General features: G+C 41.6%; 1 protein-coding gene across 3 annotated transcripts; it reads left to right on the top strand.

Moving 5' to 3' along the window:
- The first annotated feature begins 3,296 nt into the window (after window positions 1-3,296).
- On the top strand, window positions 3,297-22,688 carry nrros (negative regulator of reactive oxygen species). 3 transcript variants are annotated; one of them, XM_014157306.3, is made up of 3 exons: window positions 3,297-3,428; window positions 13,886-14,006; window positions 20,328-22,688. In XM_014157306.3, the coding sequence occupies exons 2-3, from the start codon at window positions 13,899-13,901 to the stop codon at window positions 22,293-22,295; spliced, it is 2,076 nt and encodes a 691-aa protein (XP_014012781.1). In that variant the 5' UTR covers window positions 3,297-3,428; window positions 13,886-13,898; the 3' UTR covers window positions 22,296-22,688. The 3 variants fall into 3 exon arrangements, with proteins under 3 accessions (XP_014012781.1, XP_014012778.1, XP_082821755.1); XM_014157303.3 differs by lacking the exon at window positions 3,297-3,428 and adding an exon at window positions 12,149-12,370; XM_082965629.1 differs by lacking the exon at window positions 3,297-3,428 and adding an exon at window positions 17,520-17,747.
- Window positions 22,689-23,410: the final 722 nt, after the last annotated feature.

Raw genomic sequence — 23,410 nt, 5'->3', positions numbered from 1 at the left:
CTTGCCTAGATAAATAAAGGTACAAATAAAAGTTCAGAGTCACTTGCCCCAACAGTGCATGTGTGCTGGAGGTGCTTGGGAGAGAGGGGTGAGTGTGGTGGAGGTACCTGTACCAGACATGGGGAGACATGCCAGGGCAGATGGTGAACAGGTCACCAGGTGGAATCCAAGCAGCAGGCAATGGGAGTAGGTGTCCCACCCACTTGGGAGAAGCTTTTACTTCTGGAGGAAGATTTCTTGTAGAAAATGCCAGTCTTTGAACAGCAGGAGGGGGCTTCAGAGGACACTTCAAAAACTCCTGACACTTGTTGGCCCAAAGGTCTTTTACTTCACACCTTAGTGCTAATTGAATTTGTATTTGGCTCAGTTCCAGGTTGGAATGGTGTCCTCAGTTCTCTGCTGTTTGTTGGCTAGAGCACCCTCTTTATAGCTGGAAAAAATAAAAACCTTGAAAGCAGTAATCTCTCTGGTTAATTTTGGTTAAAATTAGGTTGTAGGTTTGGAGTTTTGATCTGGAGCGAAGGCCATGCTGTGGAGTGTAGCATCCTGCATACGTACCTGCTGAAAAATCCAAGTTTGTCTAACTCCAAATCTATCCTTTTGTAAAAAAACATGTTGAAAATGTGAGAGCTCACATTAAGCTGTGTCTTAACTTTGGGTATAACTCAAAGTTGGCAATTTACTGCCACCTGCAGTTATGGAATGTTTGCTCACGAATATAATTCATTGGCTGATCCCTCCTGGTGACCTGGATGGAATTACGTGGTCCTTCTCTAACCCATAGGAAGTACCACCCAGTTGACTACTTAAATATTGTGAAAGTTCTCAAAAGCACTGCCAACGCTAAAATGGGATTTTGGGCACTAGAGTCCTCTATCTATCTCTATGGTTCCAACCACCATGACCTACAGCCACAGCATAACCACAGTGGTAATCTGGTTACGCTCTGGTTAAACCTTCACTCCACTTCACGGTTGCTCTACATTCCACAGCCATCCTGACCGGCACCCAGTACTGCCTGCCTGCCAGTAACCCTGAGAGTCCTGAACTGATACACACACACCAACACTCTTTACATACCAGAGCTAAGGTAGCTAGATGACTAAACTCAACTCCATGGTGAAGTAATTTTCTGATGAACTCCACCAACGGAATTGAGCAGAGACCAGGCTTTGTGGAATTCAGATCCGCCTACATCAATTCGCCCAAGGCCAATACTTCAAAAAATGTAATTTAGGAAACGCCTGCCTTGTACGTATGTTTGTTCTCTGTAGTTGGGTGCCTTTCTTTGTTTGCTGAAATGCATACTTTTACTAAAATGTTAATCAAATACAACCACCGACACAAAAAGATCCCACCATGTCAGACGAACAAATTGTCTGTCGACATTTATAAAATTGTACCGGCATTTCCTGTTTCCATCAGCCCGGACTTGACTTTTTTCATGCGTCAGGTAATTAATCTGCATGAAATGGTTGGAACGAAACCTGGTTACTGGCTTCAATTGTAAAAATTAGGGGTTATTGAAAAGATTTCTGATTTTAAACTGATATTTGGATGAACATACACTAATTATAAATGATAAATTCTTAATTTAATCTTGTAGTCATATCATATTGACCAAAAACGGAGTAGCCAAAATGAATACATTTTATATAAGATGCTTTTAGCCCCATCAGCAACCCTCCTTCCCGGACTACGGAAATGTTTGCCATTTTTTTATATGATATCTGAGTGAGACTGACACAATCATGGGGGTCCCCCTGGCCGGCAATTCGACCATGATAACAGTTCCTTTTTGGGAAATTGATCCAATCCCTGTTTAGTGATATTATGTGAATGTGTCTACTGTAAATACCATATAAAATACCACTGCATTTTAGGTAAGGGGTTGTGAGACAATACAACAATAATTATTGTCATAAACTATACCAATCAAAAGATCTCTTCTTACTGATCAAAATGATTTATGATTAGATAGCCTTCATGGGGAATGTTGCACAGGTCAATAATAAAAAATTTGTGGCAGCAAGAATATTTAGAATTAGGCCAGAAATGATTTTTCTTGTCAATTCATTTTTTTTTTTAATTCATGGATTTAAGCAAAACTTCCTAGCAATGTAGAATTTAGTTTTTACTTTGTGCCCTGTGTTACTTTGTGCCCCGGTCTCCGACTAGATCTATAGGATTCTGTTTTTTGCCAAGGTTTTTATTCTGTAACTTTGTTTTAAGTAGCAAGGCCTAAGGTCTGTGTGGTGCAGTGATTAAGAAACATAATAATACGGCATTTTCTCGTGTAACTACTTTAGAGGTTTACAACTGTGTGGTTGTTTGGTAAAGTAAAACTTTTAAAGATAATGTGTGTTGATTCAGCTGTCTAAAGGATGAATTCGCTATTTGACTGTAATTCACTGTTCTGATATCTGTTTCATTTTATTTGGTCTTCCAGACCATCTCAAGCTATTTAAGCCATTCAGTAGTTGTTGCCATTTAAACCACTCTTAGTAGCCCTAGGCCTAATTTGGTCCCATTGAGATGGTTGGTGGCCATTTTGAAAAACTGCTGCCTGTGGAGTAGGCCTAAAGCGTAAAGTCTGCTATTTTTATTTAGACTTTTGCTGGCTTTCTGTAAAGGTTAAGTTGTCTCATCATAAAAGTATTTTGTGAAAATGGGTTTCCCCTCTGCTGGATTCTGCATTTCTATTTAATTATATGGGTGTCTACTGTCTACATGGCAGGTTGCTTATTTTTTAATAAACTAAAAGTCTATGTACTTTCCAATGTAGGCTAAGAACATGAAGAGGATTTTTTATATTCACTGAAATCAACCGGTTGCCCCTATCCCTTCCATTGATTGTTAGCGAGCTGTGGCTAAGGTTAGCTGAAGTTTGTAGTGGCTGTGGATTACAGTTTCACCTGGCTCATAGACTACTTTCAGTGTGAGCAAAAATAAAATACTCAACTTTGGCTTTAAATTTGGACTGAATTAATGACTGGTTAATTTAACCAAACCATTATTTTATTAAATGTACATGTAATTCAATCCATTTGTAATTTGTAATTTCTCCACTCGTAGGCTCACTTATGAGGACCATCTCAGGAGGGACACCGGACTGGAGGAGGAGATTACATCTGCAATGGAGGACAGGAAGCAGCTAAGTCGAAAACATACAGGTTAAGTCAACGTCGTCACAAATTTGGGACCAGCACCGTTGTTAACTACCAGCGCTGTTGCTAACTAGAAAACTGGTCCCATTGTTGCAAAGAGCTATGCTATATTAGAATCCCGTTGTCTTAACCTTTGTCATCTTCAACCTAGAGCTATGGAAGACACACGTTTCATCACATCATGCCCAGATGACCAGATGAGGTTAAAGGTATACAAGCATACACTAAACTAGAGCTGAAGTGAAGAGCATGAAGATAAAGGTATGTGCTGTTTCTTACATACTTTTATTATTTTGGCCCATGTGCCGATCGTGAAATGTGGCCCGTGTGCCAGTTGACTGTTTCTTTACTGGGGTGCAGTCCAAAGCAACTTACAGAGTGTGTGTGTGTGTGTGTGTGTGTGTGTGTGTGTGTGTGTGTGTGTGTGTGTGTGTGTGTGTGTGTGTGTGTGTGTTGAACGACTGTGTCTCCTGAGACAGGTTGTTAATGCTTTCTGAGCTATGTCATTTATTTCCTCAGGTGTTAATTGGTGCGTCACTTTAGGCAGGTTTATTTGTACGGAGCATAGTGATTGTCAGTTTTAAACACAGTGAAAGCACAATACTTTTAGGAAATCCATAACCTTTAACTGCTCTTAGTTCAGTACATAGGACTGACAACATAGCAAATGTGAAGGATAAAGTTGTGCCGTAGTCTAACACACTTTTATACTAAAATTGTACCTTTCAAAGCCATATTGGTGGAATACTGGATGCGGTCCCTGTGGCCAATGTTGTAGCTGTGCCTCACAAATGCGACTCGAGGCCAACCCCTCTTTTCTGAGATAAAGAACTGGGCAGTTGCTGCACATCTCAACAAAACAGGAAATTTCATGTTTCCTCGGCCACTTTTAGCAACAGTTTGCATCACAAGACTTCTGCACACACATACACACATCATGCGCACACAATAGGCCAACATAGGCCCTTAGAGGCAGGGAACCAACTACACATTGCGCCATCAGATTATAACAATGCAAAAAGGTCCAGCAAATTTATGGGAAATCCTGACTGGCTTCCGAAAAATGTATAGCACGCAGTTATTTATCACATCTGGTTTATTTTAGCAGGATGTTTGTTTTATGTTTCGTCAATATGAGAAATCACCACATGTAGAGGAGAGTGGGGTTACATAATCAGAACTCATGTTAACATTACAGCTTTGAAAACATAGCTTGTCCAAAAAAATATGGTCTCTTGGCAGAAGTTATGTGGTAAGTTGAGCCGCTGGACAGGGTAAGTTAAGCCGCCTACAAATTTCTGTACCAAATAAAATATTACCACTACATTTTTAAAACCATGTCTATCTAATTCAACATAATCGCAATTACGTTTTTGTCTTTTAATAATTTTAAGCATCATTTAACAGAAGTTTAATATCTAACAAACACTTTGTCATTTTTTTACACTATAACATAGGCCAGGCCCTGTTGTTACCTCATATCCCAGCAATAATGCCTTGCATTACGCCTGGGTAGTGGGGATTTTAGCATGTAAATCTTGGTGTGGCAAACCCCAAAAAATGTTTAGATGCATGACAGCATAGCAACTACACAACACAACACTAAACAATACATTAATTGCACTATAACGGTGACAAACGGTGCCCACAAACTGTTAGGGCCTACATAAAGCTGTCCCAACAGCAGAGCTTTCTTTTCAGCACCATGGAGTGAATCCTTACCACCCCTACACCTGGCTATCAGCGGAGCCTTGTCTGGCAGCGAAACAGTTAATTCAGCCTCATTTACAGCCTTATAAAAAACATAGCTGATATGGCTGACTTGCTTAAACAAATGTGGTTTCTACTGACAATTGAGATGTACAAACGATGGCATAAGTGAACGATGAGCGGATAAGAGGCAATCCGTAATTTCGATTAAGACATTCATGAGCGAGCTAAGATGGACGAGGTCAATATAACTATTTGTTCAGCACTTTTAAAATGTACAGGGACAGAATTCAGAACATGGGCCGTTCTTACAGTATTCTCCCTGTACATCAAGTCAGAACCGTAGGATAAATAAAGGGGGCATATAAGCAGACAATGAAAGCTCTTACAAAATTTGATGATGACGTTTCTCTAAAAACAGGCTATAGGCTACACGTGCACCACCAAGTCAGAACAGTAGGCTAAGTTATGAGGGGGAAAGGGACCAAGTTATTACGGTGAGGCAAATGGGCTACTAACAGCTTACTATATAACATACACTTAGAATTACTTTCTTAGCTACAGTATACATATCTCCCTGGTATATTACATCATTTATGCAGCAGCATAGAATACATTTTTGTGCTGTGATCACTTGAACAGGAAGGTGGCGCAGCGGTCCTTTTTGTGTGCCAATTTTTTCATGAAACTTTGCCATCAAGGTCTGGCATTCTCTGGATTTATGGTGCTTTCAAGACAACTGGGAACTCTGAAAAAAACAAGGTTGAATCATGACATCAGTGATCTTCAGGTCTGAGCTCTAGAAAGAGGCCCGAGTTCCTGACTTCAACGTATTTTCCCAGTCTGAGGTAGTTTTCCCAGTTCCGTGTTTCCAGTTGTTTTGAACGCAGCAGAAGTCATGCTGTATTGACAGCATGGTCAATATATTCAACCTTTTCTGACCAATGGTGTTATGTGTGAATGTTTATCCTTTTAATCTTGGAAAAGAGACTCTTAAACCCAGACTTGGACCACACACACCCTCTCCACTGAATAGCAGGGGAAGGACAATAGCGATTGTTTTGCAAACTACTCATTGTTGAATTTGAGATTTCAAACTTGTTTTGTAATGTTTATGTCCAATGGCTGATAAGTACTGATACCTTTTTATCTATAATTTCTCTTCATATGACAAGGATTGGAAAGGATTTGCCAGTAGATTGTTGATATGATTCATGATGAGTGCTTGTCTAGCTTGCTAGCTACGATTTTGAAAGTATAATGCTGACATGATCAGTCCAATCAAAGCTACGGTAGATATGTGATTTGACGTCCTTTTATCTGTGGCCAATGACCTTGAGCCTTCTTGGATGGGCACTTCTAATGTAAATCTATGGCAGATCCCAAGGGGGCTTGAATTTACTAGCTCTCCCTGTAGATTTCGGTGACATTGTGTCCCGGTGAGTGACAGAACACTGAGCCAATCACAGCGCAACTAGAGAAGATTACTAATCCCTATGCTCTGTATTTTCCGCTGGCTGCCCCTCCACCACAGAAAGCACTAAGATAGGCTGAAACACCTGCATTTAGGAGCTGCCTTACTCAAGAAAGCAAAAAGGAGACCATGTTTTTATGCAGCTTTATATGTGACACGCAAACTGATATCTGACACGTATTAATGCAAAAATAACATGCAAAACAGGCAACAAAAATATATATATCATTATTTTATTATAAAAAGCGACCTGGGAAGAAAACACTTTTAATTTGCTCATCTTGCCATTGGCTCAACCATTGGCTCAATTTACCCCATGGTCATTAGCTCAAATTAACCCAAGGCCATTAGCTCAACTTAACCCACGTTGGTTATGATACAAGCATCATGAAACCTCTAACATAAAACATTTATTTGACTTGGTGAAAATCCATTTTTTGGATCTAACTTGCTTACTACTTTTTCAACGTGGTTTCTTCCTTCACAGAGTCCATGAAATGATGACCTCTTTCTAAATATTTGGTCAAATTATTCATTTTGTGTATGGTTTCCTAGAAACAGCGGTGGCTCAACTTACCCCACTCTCTCCTAATGTAAACGTTTTAATTACTGACCTAAACTCAATTGCTTTGTAAGGAAACGTTTATTTCTGCCTTGGAATTGCATTGATATCGTTCCTCCTCAAAACGCACCAGAAAGAGGATTTCAACACCCACCATCTCAGATTGTTCTGAAATCGTTTCTGTAGTTACAAACAGTTAACATAAGCATTCCGGAAACATTATTTGGTTTAAATATAATTTAATCTCTTTAAAATGAAGCTAATTGACTGCACCCAAATTGGCCATTTTAATTTATAGCATTCATATAATATTCAATAAATATACTGTAGTACCTAACATCCAATTTGGACCAAACTTTTCTAACAATGAGTAAGACATGAAGAATCCAAAGACATGGTCAAACGCCACCCACTGACCCCCCCACGCTAATCCCAACCCAACAATGGTTATATAGTATCAGTTCTCCATGTTTGACGGGTAGTATGGAGTTGCAGCTCTGAGTATTGTTTCTTCGTCTTATGTAATGTATTCTCAGTGGTTTTGGTGATGTTTTTTTTCTTCTGTTCAGATAAATTAGTCATTGAAGTTGTTGGTTTTACAGTGCCTTCAGAAAGTATTCATATCCCTTGACTTATTCCACATTTTGTTGTGTTACAGACTGAATTCAAAATGGATTCAATATTTTTTTTTTAATTACCCATCTACACACAATACCCCATAATGACAAAGTGAAAACATGTTTTACACATTTTTGCTAATTTATTGAAAATTAAATCCAGAAATATCTAATTTACATAAGTATTCACACATTTAGAAAAGTCAACGGATGTGAATACTTTTCGAAGGCACTGTATGTCCCATCCTACATCCTGGTACCTATATTAGCATTTTTACGCTTAATCTCCAAATCATCCTAAAGTATTTAAAAATGTAAATGATGTGACTTATAGATGATTTGGATATGAAGCGCAAAAATGCTAATATAGGTACCATTGACTTGCATTGGATATGGTAATATCAGGAGAAAGGTTTTGTTAGGTTTGTAACCTAACAACTTCAATTACTAATTTCTATGAACGGGGGGTGGGGGGAGACGACACCAAATTCACTGAGAATACATTACATAGGATGAAGAAACAATACTCAGAGTCGCAACTCCAAACTACCTGTCAAACATAGAGAACTGATACTATATACTCGTTGCTGGGTTGGGATTGATGTGAGGATTTCTCATGTCTTACTCATTGTTAGAAAATAATTTGGTACTATAATTATTGAATATTATAATGAATCCTATAAATTAAAAGTGGCCAATTTGGGTGCAATCAATTAGCTTAATTTCTCAGAGATCAAATTATATTTCAACAAAATAATGTTTGCGGAATGCTTATCTTGTTTTACCTTTGTTTAACTAGGTAGGCAAGTTGAGAACAAGTTCTCATTTACAACTGCGACCTGGCCAAGATAAAGCAAAGCAGTTCGACACATACAACACAGAGTTACACATGGAGTAAAACAAACATGCAGTCAATAATACAGTACAAAACCAAGTTTATATACAATGTGAGCAAATGAGGTGAGATAAGGGAGGTAAAGGCAATTAAAAGGCCACGGTGGCGAAGTCAATACAATATAGCAATTAAAAACACTGGAATTGTAGATTTGCAGTAGGTGAATGTGCAAAGTAGAAATACTGGGGTGCAAGGGAGCAAAATAAATAAATAAATACAGTAGGGGATGAGGTAATTGTTTGGGCTATTTATAGATGGGCTATGTACAGGTGCAGTGATCTGTGAGCTGCTCTGACTGCTGGTGCTTAAAGCTGGTGAGGGAGATAAGTGTTTCCAGTTTCAGAGATTTTTTTAGTTCGTTCCAGTCATTGGCAGCAGAGAACTGGAAGGAGAGGCGGCCAAAGGAGGAATTGGCCCTGGTGGTGACCAGTGAAATACAGCTGCTGAAGCGTGTGCTACGGGTGGGTGCTGCTATGGTGACCAGCGAGCTGAGATGAGGCGGGACTTTACCTAGCAGGGTCTTGTAGATGACCTGGAACCAGTGGGTTTGGCGACGAGTATGAAGCGAGGGCCAGCCAACGAGAGCGTACAGGTCGCAGTGGTGGGTAGTATATGGGGCTTTGGTGACAAAACGGATGGCACTGTGATAGACTGCATCCAATTTGTTGAGTAGGGTGTTGGAGGCTATTTTGTAAATGACATCACCAAAGTCGAGGATCGGTAGGATAGTCAGTTTTACAAGGGTATGTTTGGCAGCATGAGTGAAGGATGCTTTGTTGCGAAATAGGAAGCCAATTCTAGATTTAACTTTGGATTGGAGTTGCTTGATGTGCGTCTGGAAGGAGAGTTTACAGTCTAACCAGACACCTAGGTATTTGTAGTTGTCCACATATTCTAAGTCAGAACCTTCCGGAGTAGTGATGCTGGGCGGGCGGGCAGGTGTAGGCAGCGATCGGTTGAAGAGCATGCATTTAGTTTTACTTGTATTTAAGAGCAGTTGGAGGCTACGGAAGGAGAGTTGTATTGCATTGAAGTTCGTCTGGAGGGTAGTTAACACAGTGTCCAAAGAAGGGCCAGAAGTATACAGAATGGTGTCGTCTGCGTAGAGGTGGATCAGAGACTCACCAGCAGGAAGAGTGACATCATTGATGTATACAGAGAAAAGAGTTGGCCCAAGAATTGAACCCTGTGGCACCCCCATAGAGACTGCCAGAGCCCCAGACAACAGGCCCTCCGATTTGACACACTGAACTCTATCTGAAAAATAGTTGGTGAACCAGGCGAGGCAATCATTTGAGAAACCGAGGCTGTTGAGTCTGCTGATGAGGATGTGGTGATTGACAGAGTCGAAAGCCTTGGCCAGGTCAATGAATACGGCTGCACAGTATTGTTTCTTATCAATGGCAGTTAAGATATCGTTTAGGACCTTGAGCGTGGCTGAGGTGCACCCATGACCAGCTCTGAAACCAGATTGCATAATGGAGAAGGTACGGTAGGATTCGAAATGGTCGGTAATCTGTTTGTTAACTTGGCGTTCGAAGACCTTACAAAGGCAGGGTATGATAGATATAGGTTTGTAGTAGTTTGGGTCAAGATTGTCCCCCCCTTTGAAGAGGGGGATGACCGCAGCTGCTTTCCAATCTTTGGGATTCTCAGATGACACGAAAGAGAGGTTGAACAGGCTAGTAATAGGGGTTGCAACAATTTCAGCAAATAATTTTAGAAAGAAAGGGTCCAGATTGTCTAGCCCGGCTGATTTGTAGTGGTCCAGATTTTGCAGCTCTTTCAGAACATCAGCTGACTGGATTTGGTAGAAGGAGAAATGGGGAAGGCTTGTGAGAGTTGCTGTGGGGGGTGCAATGCTGTTGACCGGGGTAGGGGTTGCCAGGTGGAAAGCATGGCCAGCCGTAGAAAAATGCTTATTGAAATTCTCAATTATAGTGGATTTATCAGTGGTAACAGTGTTTCCTAGCCTCAGTGCAGTGGGCAGCTGGGAGGAGGTGCTCTTATTCTCCATGGACTTTACAGTGTCCCAGAACTTTTTTGAGGTTGTGTTGCAGGAAGCAAATTTCTGCTTGAAAAAACTAGCCTTGGCTTTTCTAACTGCCTATGTATATTGGTTGCTAACTTCCCTGAAAAGTTGCATATCACGGGGGCTGTTCGATGCTAATGCAGAACGCCACAGGATGTTTTTGTGCTGTTTAAGGGCAGTCAGGTCTGGAGAGAACCAAGGGCTATATCTGTTCCTGGTTCTACATTTCTTGAATGGGGCATGCTTATTTAAGATGGTGAGGAAGGCATTTTTAAAGAATAACCAGGCATCCTCTACTGACAGGATGAGGTCAAAATCCTTCCAGGATACCCGGGCCAGGTCGATTAGAAAGGCCTGCTCGCTGAAGTGTTTCAGGGAGTGTTTGACAGTGATGAGTGGAGGTCGTTTGACCGCTGACCCATTACGGATACAGGCAATGAGGCAGTGATCGCTGAGATCTTGGCTGAAAACAGCAGAGGTGTATTTAGAGGCCAAGTTGGTTAGGATGATATCTATGAGGGTGCCCATGTTTACGGCTTTGGGGTTGTACCTGGTAGGTTCATTGATAATTTGTGTGAGATTGAGGGCAACAAGCTTAGATTGTAGGATGGCCGTGGTGTTAAGCATGTCCCAGTTTAGGTCACCTAGCAGCACGATCTCTGAAGATAGATGGGGGCAATCAGTTCACATATGGTGTCCAGAGCACAGCTGGGGGCAGAGGGTGGTCTATAGCAAGCGGCATCGGCGAGAGACTTGTTTTTAGAGAAGTGGAATTTTAAAAAGTAGAAGTTCAAATTGTTTGGGTACAGACCTGGATAGTAGGACAGAACTCTGCAGGTTATCTCTGAGAGGAGAGGATTCATTGCATGAAAACAGGAAGGAAGCCCCAACAAATCACCGCTGCGATGGCAGCTCCATCACTTCCTGATTCTAATTCCCTATTCTAATTCCAGAACTATGGGAAAATACACGACACAAACTATGCTGTAGGCCGCAGAATTAAACGTAATTACTTGTACTTTCTCAATGTGTGTGTGTGTGTGTGGAGAGAGAGAGCGCATGGGCTGCACCAATTTTAATCTGTTTTGTGGTAAATTCGTATGTCATGGTCAGTAAGACCACCAGCAGATACTAGGCTACTGAAAAAAAAGCTGTGTTTCTCTTCCAATGGTTCATGGTAAATGAGAGGGCTGGTTGAGTATTTACAGTGTAAATGTCAGTATGACGTGTCAAAGTAGCTGAACAAATTGCAAAGAATCAAATCGTTCCCTTGGCTGTTGCAAAAGTGTCAGCTAGGCAGGAAGGGTGTGAGTGTTGAGTGGTTTCCTCTCTGTAGTATCTGATGTTCAGAAACAGGAGTTGGAGAGTGAGAGGTGAGAATGGGGTTTTGTCAGTAGTTTTTCGTAGTAGACAAGATATGCCTACACAAACACATGCACACACAAATCATGGTGTGGATGGCAGGTTTCCAATTATACCCGTTTTTTGTGAGATGATGAAGTGCTTCACATTGCAACAGTATTTTAACCCAGAATTCCCAAATAGAAACAGATAGGTGAGAAAGTTGCATTTGATGTAAGTCTATTATCTGCAAATGCATCACATGCATCACATAAAAAATACAGGGAATCTTCTAGTTCCAATGCAATATGTGTATGCAGTACAGGACACGCATGTCCCTGACCTAGGCCTGCGAACCTATATGTATGATCTTGCTTGTCCATGTGACTTTGGTTTCCGTTGCTTGACTGCTTCCGCAAATACTAAAAGCACCGCTCCGCTATGTAGAGAACACACAGCGCTGCACATAGATGAGAACCAATTTACCGACCGACGCTGCGTCGAACAAACCAGAGAATATGGTCAGGAGCTCAACCGTCAGTGGCTTGAATAACACACACCTAACCACCAGCGTAAGTAGTAGATGCATGGCGCACTGTGCACTTACTCAACCTGTGTGTGACTTATCTACACTCAACAGCGTCTGGCAAAGTAATGAATAACATCAGCGCAAATGGCACACTTCTCAGTACGTGCTTGTAATATCAGAACAGAAAGTGTGACTTTGAATGTATTGTCATTCATGTTCATAAGTCAAGGAATGTTACTTTGTAGCTTAATATCCTTATCGTTATACAGTCTATGCTAATTCGTTGTATTTCTCAATCTGCTTATAAATTGATAAAACTTTATTTGTTTATTTTACTATTAGTAAACGCATTGTAAAGCATTATACTGTGCATTATCTGTTCAGATATGTAATATGTCAATTCAATATTTTGGATTTATATATTATTCCTAATTAATGTATTTGATTACTACAGTAGTGGAGAGTTCAAAAGGTAGTCGCACTCAAACCATGATAAGGACTAACCCAAGGAGGCTGAGATGCAAAAATTATATAGGCCTACTTAATTTAATCAATTTAAAAGAATACAAAGGGTGACAGTGAAATGTGTTAAAAATAAAACATAAAATAACTTACGTTTCAGACAAGCATGTATTAAATTAAGTATATTCTTTTTGCGTCTCAGCCTCCTTGGGTTATTCATTTTCATGGTTTGAGTGCGAATACCTTTTTAACTTTCGGTATATACAGTATTACAGTACAGTATTGATCAGATTTAATGGTTACAGGATAAAAATAATTAATTGAACGCTTTATCAATGTTAAAAGATAACTGCGATATACAGCTGTTATTCTGTTTTTATGGTTGAGAGACTGCGTTGGTGTTATATTGTCTGGCATACACTCAATAGGCCAGTTTATTAGGTACAGCCATCTAGTACCAGGTCAGATCCCCCCCCCCCCCCCCTCTTGCCTCCTGAACAGCCTGAATTCTTTGTGGCATTGGTATCAAGGGAACTAACGTGGGCCAGGAAAACATTCCCCACACCATTAAACCACCAGTCTGTACAGTTGACACCAGGCAGGTTGGGGCCATGGACTCATACTGCTTACGCCAAATCCTTACACTGCCATCAGCATGACGCAACAGGAGCCGAGATTTGTCAGACCAGGGGATGTTTTTCCACTCTTCAATTGTCCAGTGTTGGTGATCACGTGCCCACTGGAACCGCTTCTTCTTGTTTTCAGCTGATAGGAGTGGAACCTGGTGTGGTCGTCTGCTGTAATAGCCTATCAATAGCCCATCTGTGACAAGGACCGACGAGTTGTGCATTCCAAGATGTCGTTCTGCACACCACTGTTGTACTGCGCCGTTATTTGTTTGTGGCCCGTCTGGTAACTTGCACTATTCTTGCCATTCTCCTTCGACCTCTCATCAACAAGCTGTTTTCGCCCACAGGACTTCCTCTGACTGGACATTTTTTGTTTGTCACACCACTGAGTTTGGGAAACCCTGACATAGATTACCTCTCCTTTTCTGAGTCTCAGTCCTCTCCTGCTTCCCTTCTCTCCTCCACAGTGAGGATGTTAAGATGCCCATCCACGGCCTACTCCCTACCCTGGTCTGTCTCACCATCTGGACCCTGTGGAGCCTGCTAATACCTGCCCTCTGCCACCCACACCACAGCCTCTGCAGACTGGTAAGAGCTACATTTCTTGAACAAGCTTATTAGAGTGTAGAGGGAGAAAATATACACTCTAAACAGAAAATGTTCCTGTAGGCACCTTCAGGGCTTCCTCTGATTACAACACCAGCGGAACCTCTGAAGGTGCCTCCTGGAACCTTTTCCTTGAGGAACCTTTTAGGGTTTTAAGGATCCTGTAGGAAACTTTTATGTCCCATGTATTCTATTATGAATAATATAAATAATAATACTATTAACAATAATAATAATAATATAAATAACATTGAGTGGCACACTTGTAAAGTCACAAATTAATTTGATTGACTTTGGAAGTCACAGAAATCCAAATATGCAATCAATAAATAAAGTACAATGCCAACCATTGATATTTAATGTGTATCTACAACAAGATAGGAGCCTATACTAATCTGAATCTTGTGAGAAAATACAATAACTATTGTCATCAACTAGACAAATCAAAATACCCATTTTACTGATAAAAATGATATGTTTAGACACATGGAGAATATTTCACAGGTCAATAATAAAACTCATAGGCATGTAGCACATTGAATAACAGCTTTTCTAAGTGGTTTCTAAATTGTATACGGTGACGGTCTGAAATTATTGACACCCTTGATAAAGATGAGCAAATGTTTTATACTAATACAATTGCTCAGCGAAAGAGATTGTTTAAAATGATTGACAATACCTTTCAATACTTCACCTTCTGAGGATAAGGGGCAATGAGCCTTTTTCTAAAATGTTTTATGAGTTGGAGAACACATTGGGATGGATTTTAGACCATTCCTCCATACAGAATCTTTCTAGATCCTTGATATAATTCGATCTGCGTTTATGGACTGCCCTCTTCAATTCAAACCACTGGTTTTCAACGGGTTTCAAATCCGGAGACAGATGGCCTTTGCAAAAATTGTTGATTTTCTTTAGTGGCCAATTAAATATTTTTTTGTGTGCTTGGGGTTATTGTCTTGCTTCAAGATGGCCACCATTGTTCCTGTACCCAAGAATGCAAAGGTAACTGAACTAAATGACTATCGCCCCGTAGCACTCACTTCTGTCATCATGAAGTGCTTTGAGAGACCAGTCAAGGATCATATCACCTCCACCTGACTTGTCACCCTAGACCCACTTCAATTTGCTTACCGCCCCAATAGGTCCACAGACGATGCAATCGCCATCACACTGCACACTGACCTATCCCATCTGGACAAGAGGAATACCTATGTAAGAATGTTGTTCATTGACTACAGCTCAGCATTCAACACCATAGTACCCTCCAAGCTCATCATTAACCTCGAGGCCCTGGTTCTGAACCCCGCCCTGTGCAATTGGGTCCTGGACTTCCTGACAGGCCGCCCCCAGGTTGTGAAGGTAGGAAACAACACCTCCACTTCGCTGATCCTCAACACTGGTGCCCCACAAGGGTGCGTGCTCAGCCCCATCCTGTACTCCCTGTTCACCCATGACTGCGTAGCCATGCATGCCTCCAACTCAATCATCAAGTCTGCAGACAACACAACAGCAGTAGGCTTGATTACCAACAACGACAAGACAGCCTACAGGGAGGAGGTGAGGGCTTTGGGAGGGAGGTTATTTTCCTGACACCAGTCACCCAACATCAACAAAACAAAGAAGATGATCGTGGACTTCAAGAAACAGGAGAGGGAGCACCCCTCTTTCAACGGGAAAGCAGTGGAGAAGGTGGAAAGTTTTAAGTTCCTCGGTGTACATACAGTTGAAGTCGGAAGTTTACATACACCTTAGCCAAATACATTTAAACTCAGTTTTCACAATTCCTGACATTTAATCCTTGTAAAAATTCCCTGTCTTAGGTCAGTTAGGATCACCACTTTATTTTAAGAATGTGAAATGTCAGAATAAAAGTAGAGAGAATTATTTATTTCAGCTTTTATTTCTTTCATCACATTCCCAGTGGGTCAGAAGTTTACATACACTCAATTAGTATTTGGTAGCATTGCCTTTAAATTGTTTAACTTGGGTCAAACGTTTCGGGGAGCCTTCCCCAAGCTTCCCAAAATAAGTTGGGTGAATTTTGACCCATTCCTCCTGACAGAGCTGGTGTAACGGAGTCAGATTTGTAGGCCTCCTTGCTCGCATGCACTTTTTCAGTTCTGCCCTAATTTTCTATGGGATTGAAGTCAGGGCTTTGTGATGGCCACTCCAATACCTTGACTTTGTTGTCCTTAAGCCATTTTGCCACAACTTTGGAAGTATGCTTGGGGTCATTGTCCATTTGGAAGACCCATTTGCGACCAAGCTTTAACTTCCTGACTGATGTCTTGAGATGTTGCTTCAATATATCCACATCATTTTCCTGCCTCATGATGCCATCTATTTTGGGATGTGCACCAGTCCCTCCTGCAGCAAAGCACCCACACAACATGATGCTTCCACCCCCATGCTTCACGGTTGGGATGGTGTTCTTCGGCTTGCAAGCCTCTCCCTTTTTCCTCCAAACATAACGATGGTCATTATTATAAACAGTTCTATTTTTGTTTCATCAGACCAGACGGCATTTCTCCAAAAAGTAGGATCTTTGTCGCCATGTGCAGTTGCAACCCGTAGTCTGGCTTTTTTATGGCGGTTTTGGAGCAGTGACTTCTTCCTTGCTGAGCAGCCTTTCAGGTTATGTCCATATAGGACTTGTTTTACTATGGATATAGATACTTTTGTACCTGTTTCCTCCAGCATCTTCACAAGGTCGTTTTACTGTGCTGTTGTTCTGGGATTGATTAGCATTTTTTTGCACCAAAGTACGTTCATCTCTAGGAGACAGAACACGTCTTCTTCCTGAGCGGTATGACGGCTGTGTGGTCCCATGGTGTTAATACTTGCGTACTATCGTTTGTACAGATGAACGTGGTACCTTCAGGTGTTTGGATATTGCTGCCAAGGATGAACCAGACTTGTGGAGGTCTACAATTTTTTTTCTGAGGTCTTGGCTGATTTATTTTGATTTTCCTATGATGTCAAGCAAAGAGGCACTGAGTTTGAAGGTAGGCCTTGAAATACATCCACAGGTACACCTCCAATTGACTCAAATGATGTCAATTAGCCTATCAGAAGCTTTTAAAGCCATGACATAATTTTCTGGAATTTTCCAAGCTGTTTAAAGACACAGTCAACTTAGTGTATGTAAACTTCTTACCTACTGGAATTGTGATACAATGAATTATAAGTGAAATGATCTGTCTGTAAGCAATTGTTGGAAAAATTACTTGTGTCATGCACAAAGTAGATGTCCTAACCGACTTGCCAAAACCATAGTTTGTTAACAAGAAATGTGTGGAGTGGTTGAAAAAATGAGTTTTAATGACTCCAACCTAAGTGCATGTAAACTTCCGACTTCAACTGTATTACTGACAAACTGAAATGTTCCACCCACACAGACAGTGTGGTGAAGAAGGTGCAACAGCGCCTCTTCAACCTCAGGGGGCTGAAGACATTTGGCTTGTCACCTAAAACCCTCACAAACTTTTACAGATGCACAATTGAGAGCATCCTGTCAGGCTGCATCACTGCCTGGTACGGCACTGCACCACCCACAACCGCAGGGCTCTCCAGAGGGTGGTGCGGTCTGCACAACGCATCACCGGGGGCAAACTACCTGCCCTCCAGGACACCAATGTCACAGGAAGGCCAAAAAGATCATCAAAGACAACAACCACCCGAGCCACTGCCTGTTCACCCTGCTATCATCCAGAAGGCGAGGTCAGTACATGAGCATCAAAGCTCGGACTGAGAGACTGGAAAAACAGCTTCTATCTCAAGGCCAACAGACTGTTAAATAGCCATCACTGGCACAGAGAGGCTCCTGCCTATATACACAGACTGGAAATCATTGGCCACTTTAATGGAACACTAGTCACTTTTAATAATGTAACTTTAATAATGTTTACATATCTTGCATTACTCATCTCATATGTATATACTGTATTCTAAACTATGAACTGTATCTTAGTCTATGCCGATCTGACATTGCTCGTCCATATATTTATATATTCTTAATTCCATTCCTTCACTTAGATTTGTGTGTGTTAGGTATTTGTTGTGAAATTGTTAGATATTACTTGTTAGATATGGCTGCACTGTCTGAACTAGAAGCACAAGCATTTCGCTACACCCGCAATAACATCTGCTAAACACGTGTATGTGACCAATAAAATGTGATTTTATTTTATTTGGAAGAGCCACTCCTGGCAGAGGCAACCAGGTTTTTGGCTAAAATATCTTGTTACTGGGTATAGGTCATGATGTCGTTGACCTTAACAAAGGCCCAATGACCAGTGGAAGCAAAATAGCCCACTAACAGCAAAAATCCACCACTATATTTTATGGGTTATTTTCTGCTCATGCATTCTCATCGACACCAAACCCAAAACTGGCCAAAGAGCTCTATTTTCATGTCATCCAACAAATGTAAACGACAGGAGTTTGCTAAACAGCGTTGGCACTTGGATTGGAATTGGTGCTTTGGTCAGATGACATGAAAATAGAGCACACCAGTGGTGTGTTTGGCGTCGAAATGAGAGAAAAAAAACCATATACTGTAAAATATGAAGGTACCCAGGAAAACCAGCGGCCCAGGGACCCCCCATCATACTTTAGCAAAAATGTCTTATCAAGTAAATGAAGTAACATGAATAGCCTTGGTAGATAGTTTTTCATTATTTTGACCCACCCCCCCACATTATAATTGGAAGAAAAAGTGTAAACTCTAACATAGCCTATTAGATAGAAAGGTACTCCAAACACTGTTGCAGCTGTTTAGCTGGTTAAACAAAGTTTAGCCATGTGTTCACAAAAATGAATGTCCAAGGTAAGGAAACTTACCAGCATCCAGCGGCTGCATTGGTAGCCTATTCATGGGTGTGTGAGTGTAATTGGCTCCAATGACTGTAATTTGGTCAATATTAGGAGTTAAAGGTCCAGTGCAGTCAAAAATGTGATTTCTCTGTGTTTTATATACACTGAGTGTACAAAACATTAGGAACACCTTTCTGATATTGAGTTGCACCCCCTTTTGCCCTCAGACAGCCTCAATTTGTCGGGGCATGAACTACAAGGTGTAGAAAGCGTTCCACAGATATGCTGGCCCATGTTGACTTCCCACAGTTTTGTCAAGTTGGCTGGATATCCTTTGGGTGGTGGACCATTCTTGATACACAACGGGAAACTGTAAAAATACTGTGAAATTGTGAAAATGATGATAATGCCCTTTTAGTGTAAGAGCTGTTTGCCTGAAATTTCTGCCTGTTTTGGTGGGAGGGAGTTTTGGCGTTCCATGGTGACATCACCATGTGATGAATTAGTTAATTGACCAATAGGAAAGAGTTCCAAGCCTCTCTGCCAATAACAGCACATTTTAGTTTTCCTCTCCCCACTCAAACCACTCCCAGACATTCCTAGCAAAATTCTTGCTTGAGAAATTGCTCTTTGCTAAGAATAAATGTTTGATTCTTTTTGACCATTTTAATTTTAAACAATCACAGTAAAGTACTTAATTGTTACCCAGAAATGATTTGATATTGAGATAAAAGTGGCTGCATTGGTACTTTAAGAAATAAGTTGACATCATTAGAAATAAGAGATCCTCCCCTTTTCTACTATAGGTATATAATTCAAAATTATTGCTAGCGATATTCTTTTATTTTATGCACTATTTTTGAGGACCCCCTGCAGTTTCTTGGGCTGCGGACCTCCGGTTGAATACCCCTGGTCTATAATCTCTCCCAATGTGTTCTTCAACTCATAAAATATTTCAGTAAAAGGCTCAGTTTTTTGGAGCCTACAACATAGCTCACTCAGTGTTTGAAATATTTATTTTATACAGTCATTTTTGCTCATCTTGATCAAGGGTGTCAATAATTTCAGGCCCCACTGTAACTCTCAATAAAAATAATAAACATACAATACCAGGTAAAGAAAGTTCCTTTGAATTATGAATTTCAGAGCTTGTGGTTCTCACTGAAAGCTGTGAAAAAGTGCCTCTGACATTTTCATAAGACATGCAGCATATACTCTGGTTTCTGAAGGGAAGAGAGAGCATAAGTTACCACAATAGATATAAGCAAAGGTAATTCTATCATGGAAACTGCTGCTACGGCTGGTTCTCAAGGTTTCCGTTCATGCATACATGAAATACTTGTATACCCTCGTGTACTCTCTGGTCTGATTTGTGGTATAATACTTTTTTTCTTTGCTGTTTAAAGTATTTTAACACATAAAATGAAGTATTTTAAATTGTATTGATCTCGCATACACTGAATTTCTCTCCCTTTCTCTTTACAGACCCAAAAGATTGCTCTCTGTAGTGATAGTGAGATCTCATCTGTGCCGAGGGACCTACCGGACAACATAGAGGAACTCCACCTGACCCATAACCACATTCAGATGCTACAAGATGACTCCCTCTCCCGCTACATCTCCCTTCGCACTCTAAGCTGTGCAGAAAACCGCTTGGAGACAGTGGGGTCAAAACTCTTTCACAACTCACCTCATCTAGAGAGCCTCAATCTAGCTGTCAATCAACTTCACGTTGGATACCAGGAAACTAGCAGGGCACTGCTCACCCTGTCTAGACTCAAAGTTCTGGATCTGTCAGAAAACCAGCTTACGAACGACATAGCTTCGGTCCTCCTCCAGAATATGACGTCCCTGGAGTACCTCAACCTTTCCAGGAACCTCCTGCTGAGGCTGGACGAAAGTTCCTTCAGCGACCTCCACCAGCTTAGGGAGCTGGACCTGCAGAGGAACATGCTGTTTGAGATCGTTGATGCCTTCGACCACCTGCACAAGCTCCAGAGACTAAACCTGGCCTTCAACCACCTGGCCTGCCTGATGGACTTCGACATGACCCAGCTCGTGGTGCTCAACGCAAGTCACAACAACATTGAGTGGTTCATAGCCAACCAGGACCTCCAGGAAACCTTCCAGCTGGAGACCCTGGATCTCACCAACAACAACCTCCTTTTCTTCCCCTTCCTGCCCATCCAGAGCCGCCTGAGGAACCTCTATCTGTCCCAGAACAGGGTGAGCTTCTACGAACACCTGGCAGACACCGCTGGCTATCCAAACTGGACCAACAGTGTCCAGTTCTTCAACCTGAGGGGCAACGTGACCAATGTCACAGCCCAGCTATGGGACGAGAGCCTGCACGGTGACATCTCCTCTCTAGACCTGCTGGATCTGAGTGGAAATCAGGTGGGCTACTTCCCCCAAGGGTTTATCAGCAAAATGCCTAGCCTGGCCAGGCTCAGGATGCAGTCAAACTGTCTCGAGGTTTTAAATCTAACACTGGAAAAACTTCCTGGGACGTTGTATGAGTTGGATGTGAGCAACAATAGATTGACGGAGCTCCATGCTGACCAAGGTAGTTTAAGTGAGTTAGGAAAACTGAGCTATCTCAACCTGAGCCAGAATGACCTGCAGAGTCTACCTCCTAGACTGTTCTCCTCTCTCACCAGCATCAGCTCTGTGGATATCAGCTTTAACAGAGTTGGCATATGCCCCCTTGAGGAAGGGGGTGGGAACAGGGGTGGGGGTAACCAATCAGACTGTGTTGTTTGGAGAAACATCATCTCTCTGAGACAGCTCCACCTATCAGGGTGTAACCTGGGGAGACTGCCATCGTCAGCGTTCGCAGGGACACCTCTAACACACCTGGAGCTGTCTAACAACCCAGAACTCAACATTGGGCTAAGATCGATAGTAGGCCTCAGCAGAACTTTACACCATCTAGGATTGGGAAACACAGGCCTGAGAGACTTTGACTTCTCTCTTTTCCACCACTTGAAGTCTTTGAACATTTCCAGAAACTCTCTTACTCAGCTCCCTGCTTCACTGCAACGCCTTGAGCTGAGGCTGCTGGACCTGAGGGACAACAAACTGAACACTGTCCCCTCAGATCAGGCTAACACATTAGCTTTGAAACTACAGACTGTTTTTCTTAATGGAAACACTTTCAACTGCTGCCAGTTGGACTGGTACAGGACGTTTGAGAGGGCGAAAACGGTCAATATCATCGACCTCTCAGACATTTCATGTCAGGATCTGACAGAAAATACACACAAAGTGGTGTTTTTAGACCCTTTAATATGTGGTGGGAGTGAGGAGGAGTCTGTGTACTGGTACATCCTGTTGTTTATCGTACCTGTCCTCTGCCTGGTTGGGATTTCTGTCATCTTCCTGCTCACCTTCAGGCCCAGACTGCTTCCCAAGGCCATTAAAAATAAATGCCGGAGGCCCACGTCATACTGACATTTCAGTCACCTTCCCTGTGTTGTGGAAGAAAGGTCAAATGATTAAGACAATGTGGTACATTCTGTCCAAGTGTGATGTTTTGCACATGGGTCATTCCATGTCATTTCAGCAAGTCATGACATCCACCATCTCAGATTGTTCTGAAATCATTTCTGTAGTTAGAAACAGATACGGGGCGGCAGGTAGCCTAGTGGTTGGAGCCTTGGACTAGTAACCGAAAGGTTGCAAGATCGAATCCCCGAGCTGACAAGGTAAAAATCTGTTGTTCTGCCCCTGAACAAGGCAGTTAACCCACTGTTCCTAGGCAGTCATTGAAAATAAGAATTTGTTCTTAACTGACTTGCCTAGTTAAACAAAGGTAAAATAAAAAGTAAAACAATTAAATTCTAATTTCTGACTTGATTAAGTGATTGGCAGCTGAAGCCAGCTTTATGCTCAGTTGAATTCATTAATTCAGTTGACATTAATTTTTCATAGGCCTTCCTTCAAATATTAAGCCTAGATCTTTCTTCCAATATCCCATTTAGAAAAACACATTTATGCCTTGTTTTAAAAACTGTACACAGTACAAACTACACACACAGACATCCCTCATGGGCTCCCGAGTGGCGCAGAGGTCTAAGGCACTGCATCTGTGCTAGAGGTATTGCTGCAGACACCCTGGTTTGAATCCAGGCTGTATCACAACTGACTGTGATTGGGAGTCCCATAGGGCGGTGCACAATTGGCCCAGCGTCATCTGGGTTTGGCTGGCGTAGGCCGTCATTGTAAATAAGAATTTGATCTTAACTGACTTTCCTAGCTCCCTCATCAAAAGTGTGTGTGTGCAGCATTGAGGTAGAACCCCACTGACATGCTAAGCTTTCATGTGGTTGAAACACAAACACCCAGGAAGCTTGACAAACTGGTACATTATTGTGGCAAACTATACTGAACAAAATTATAAACATAACATGCAACAATTACAGTTCATATAAGGAAGTCAGTCAATTGAAATAAATGTATTATGCCCAAATCTATGGATTTCACATGACTGGGAATACAGATATGCATCTGTTGGTCACAGATACCTTAGAAAAAAGGTACGGGTGTGGATCAGAAAACGACTTAGT

Source organism: Salmo salar, chromosome 19, assembly GCF_965601325.2.
Source record: "Salmo salar chromosome 19, fSalSal1, whole genome shotgun sequence".
In the NCBI taxonomy this organism is placed as follows: domain Eukaryota; kingdom Metazoa; phylum Chordata; class Actinopteri; order Salmoniformes; family Salmonidae; genus Salmo; species Salmo salar.
This window is presented reverse-complemented; position numbering and strand designations above follow the sequence as displayed.

Bases quoted from the DNA above. Each gene is read 5' to 3' on its own strand.
- nrros (XM_014157306.3), top strand. From the start codon at position 13,899: ATGCCCATCCACGGCCTACTCCCTACCCTGGTCTGTCTCACCATCTGG. The intron at 14,007-20,327 runs GTAAGAGCTACA...TTCTCTTTACAG, and splicing joins ACCACAGCCTCTGCAGACTG to ACCCAAAAGATTGCTCTCTG.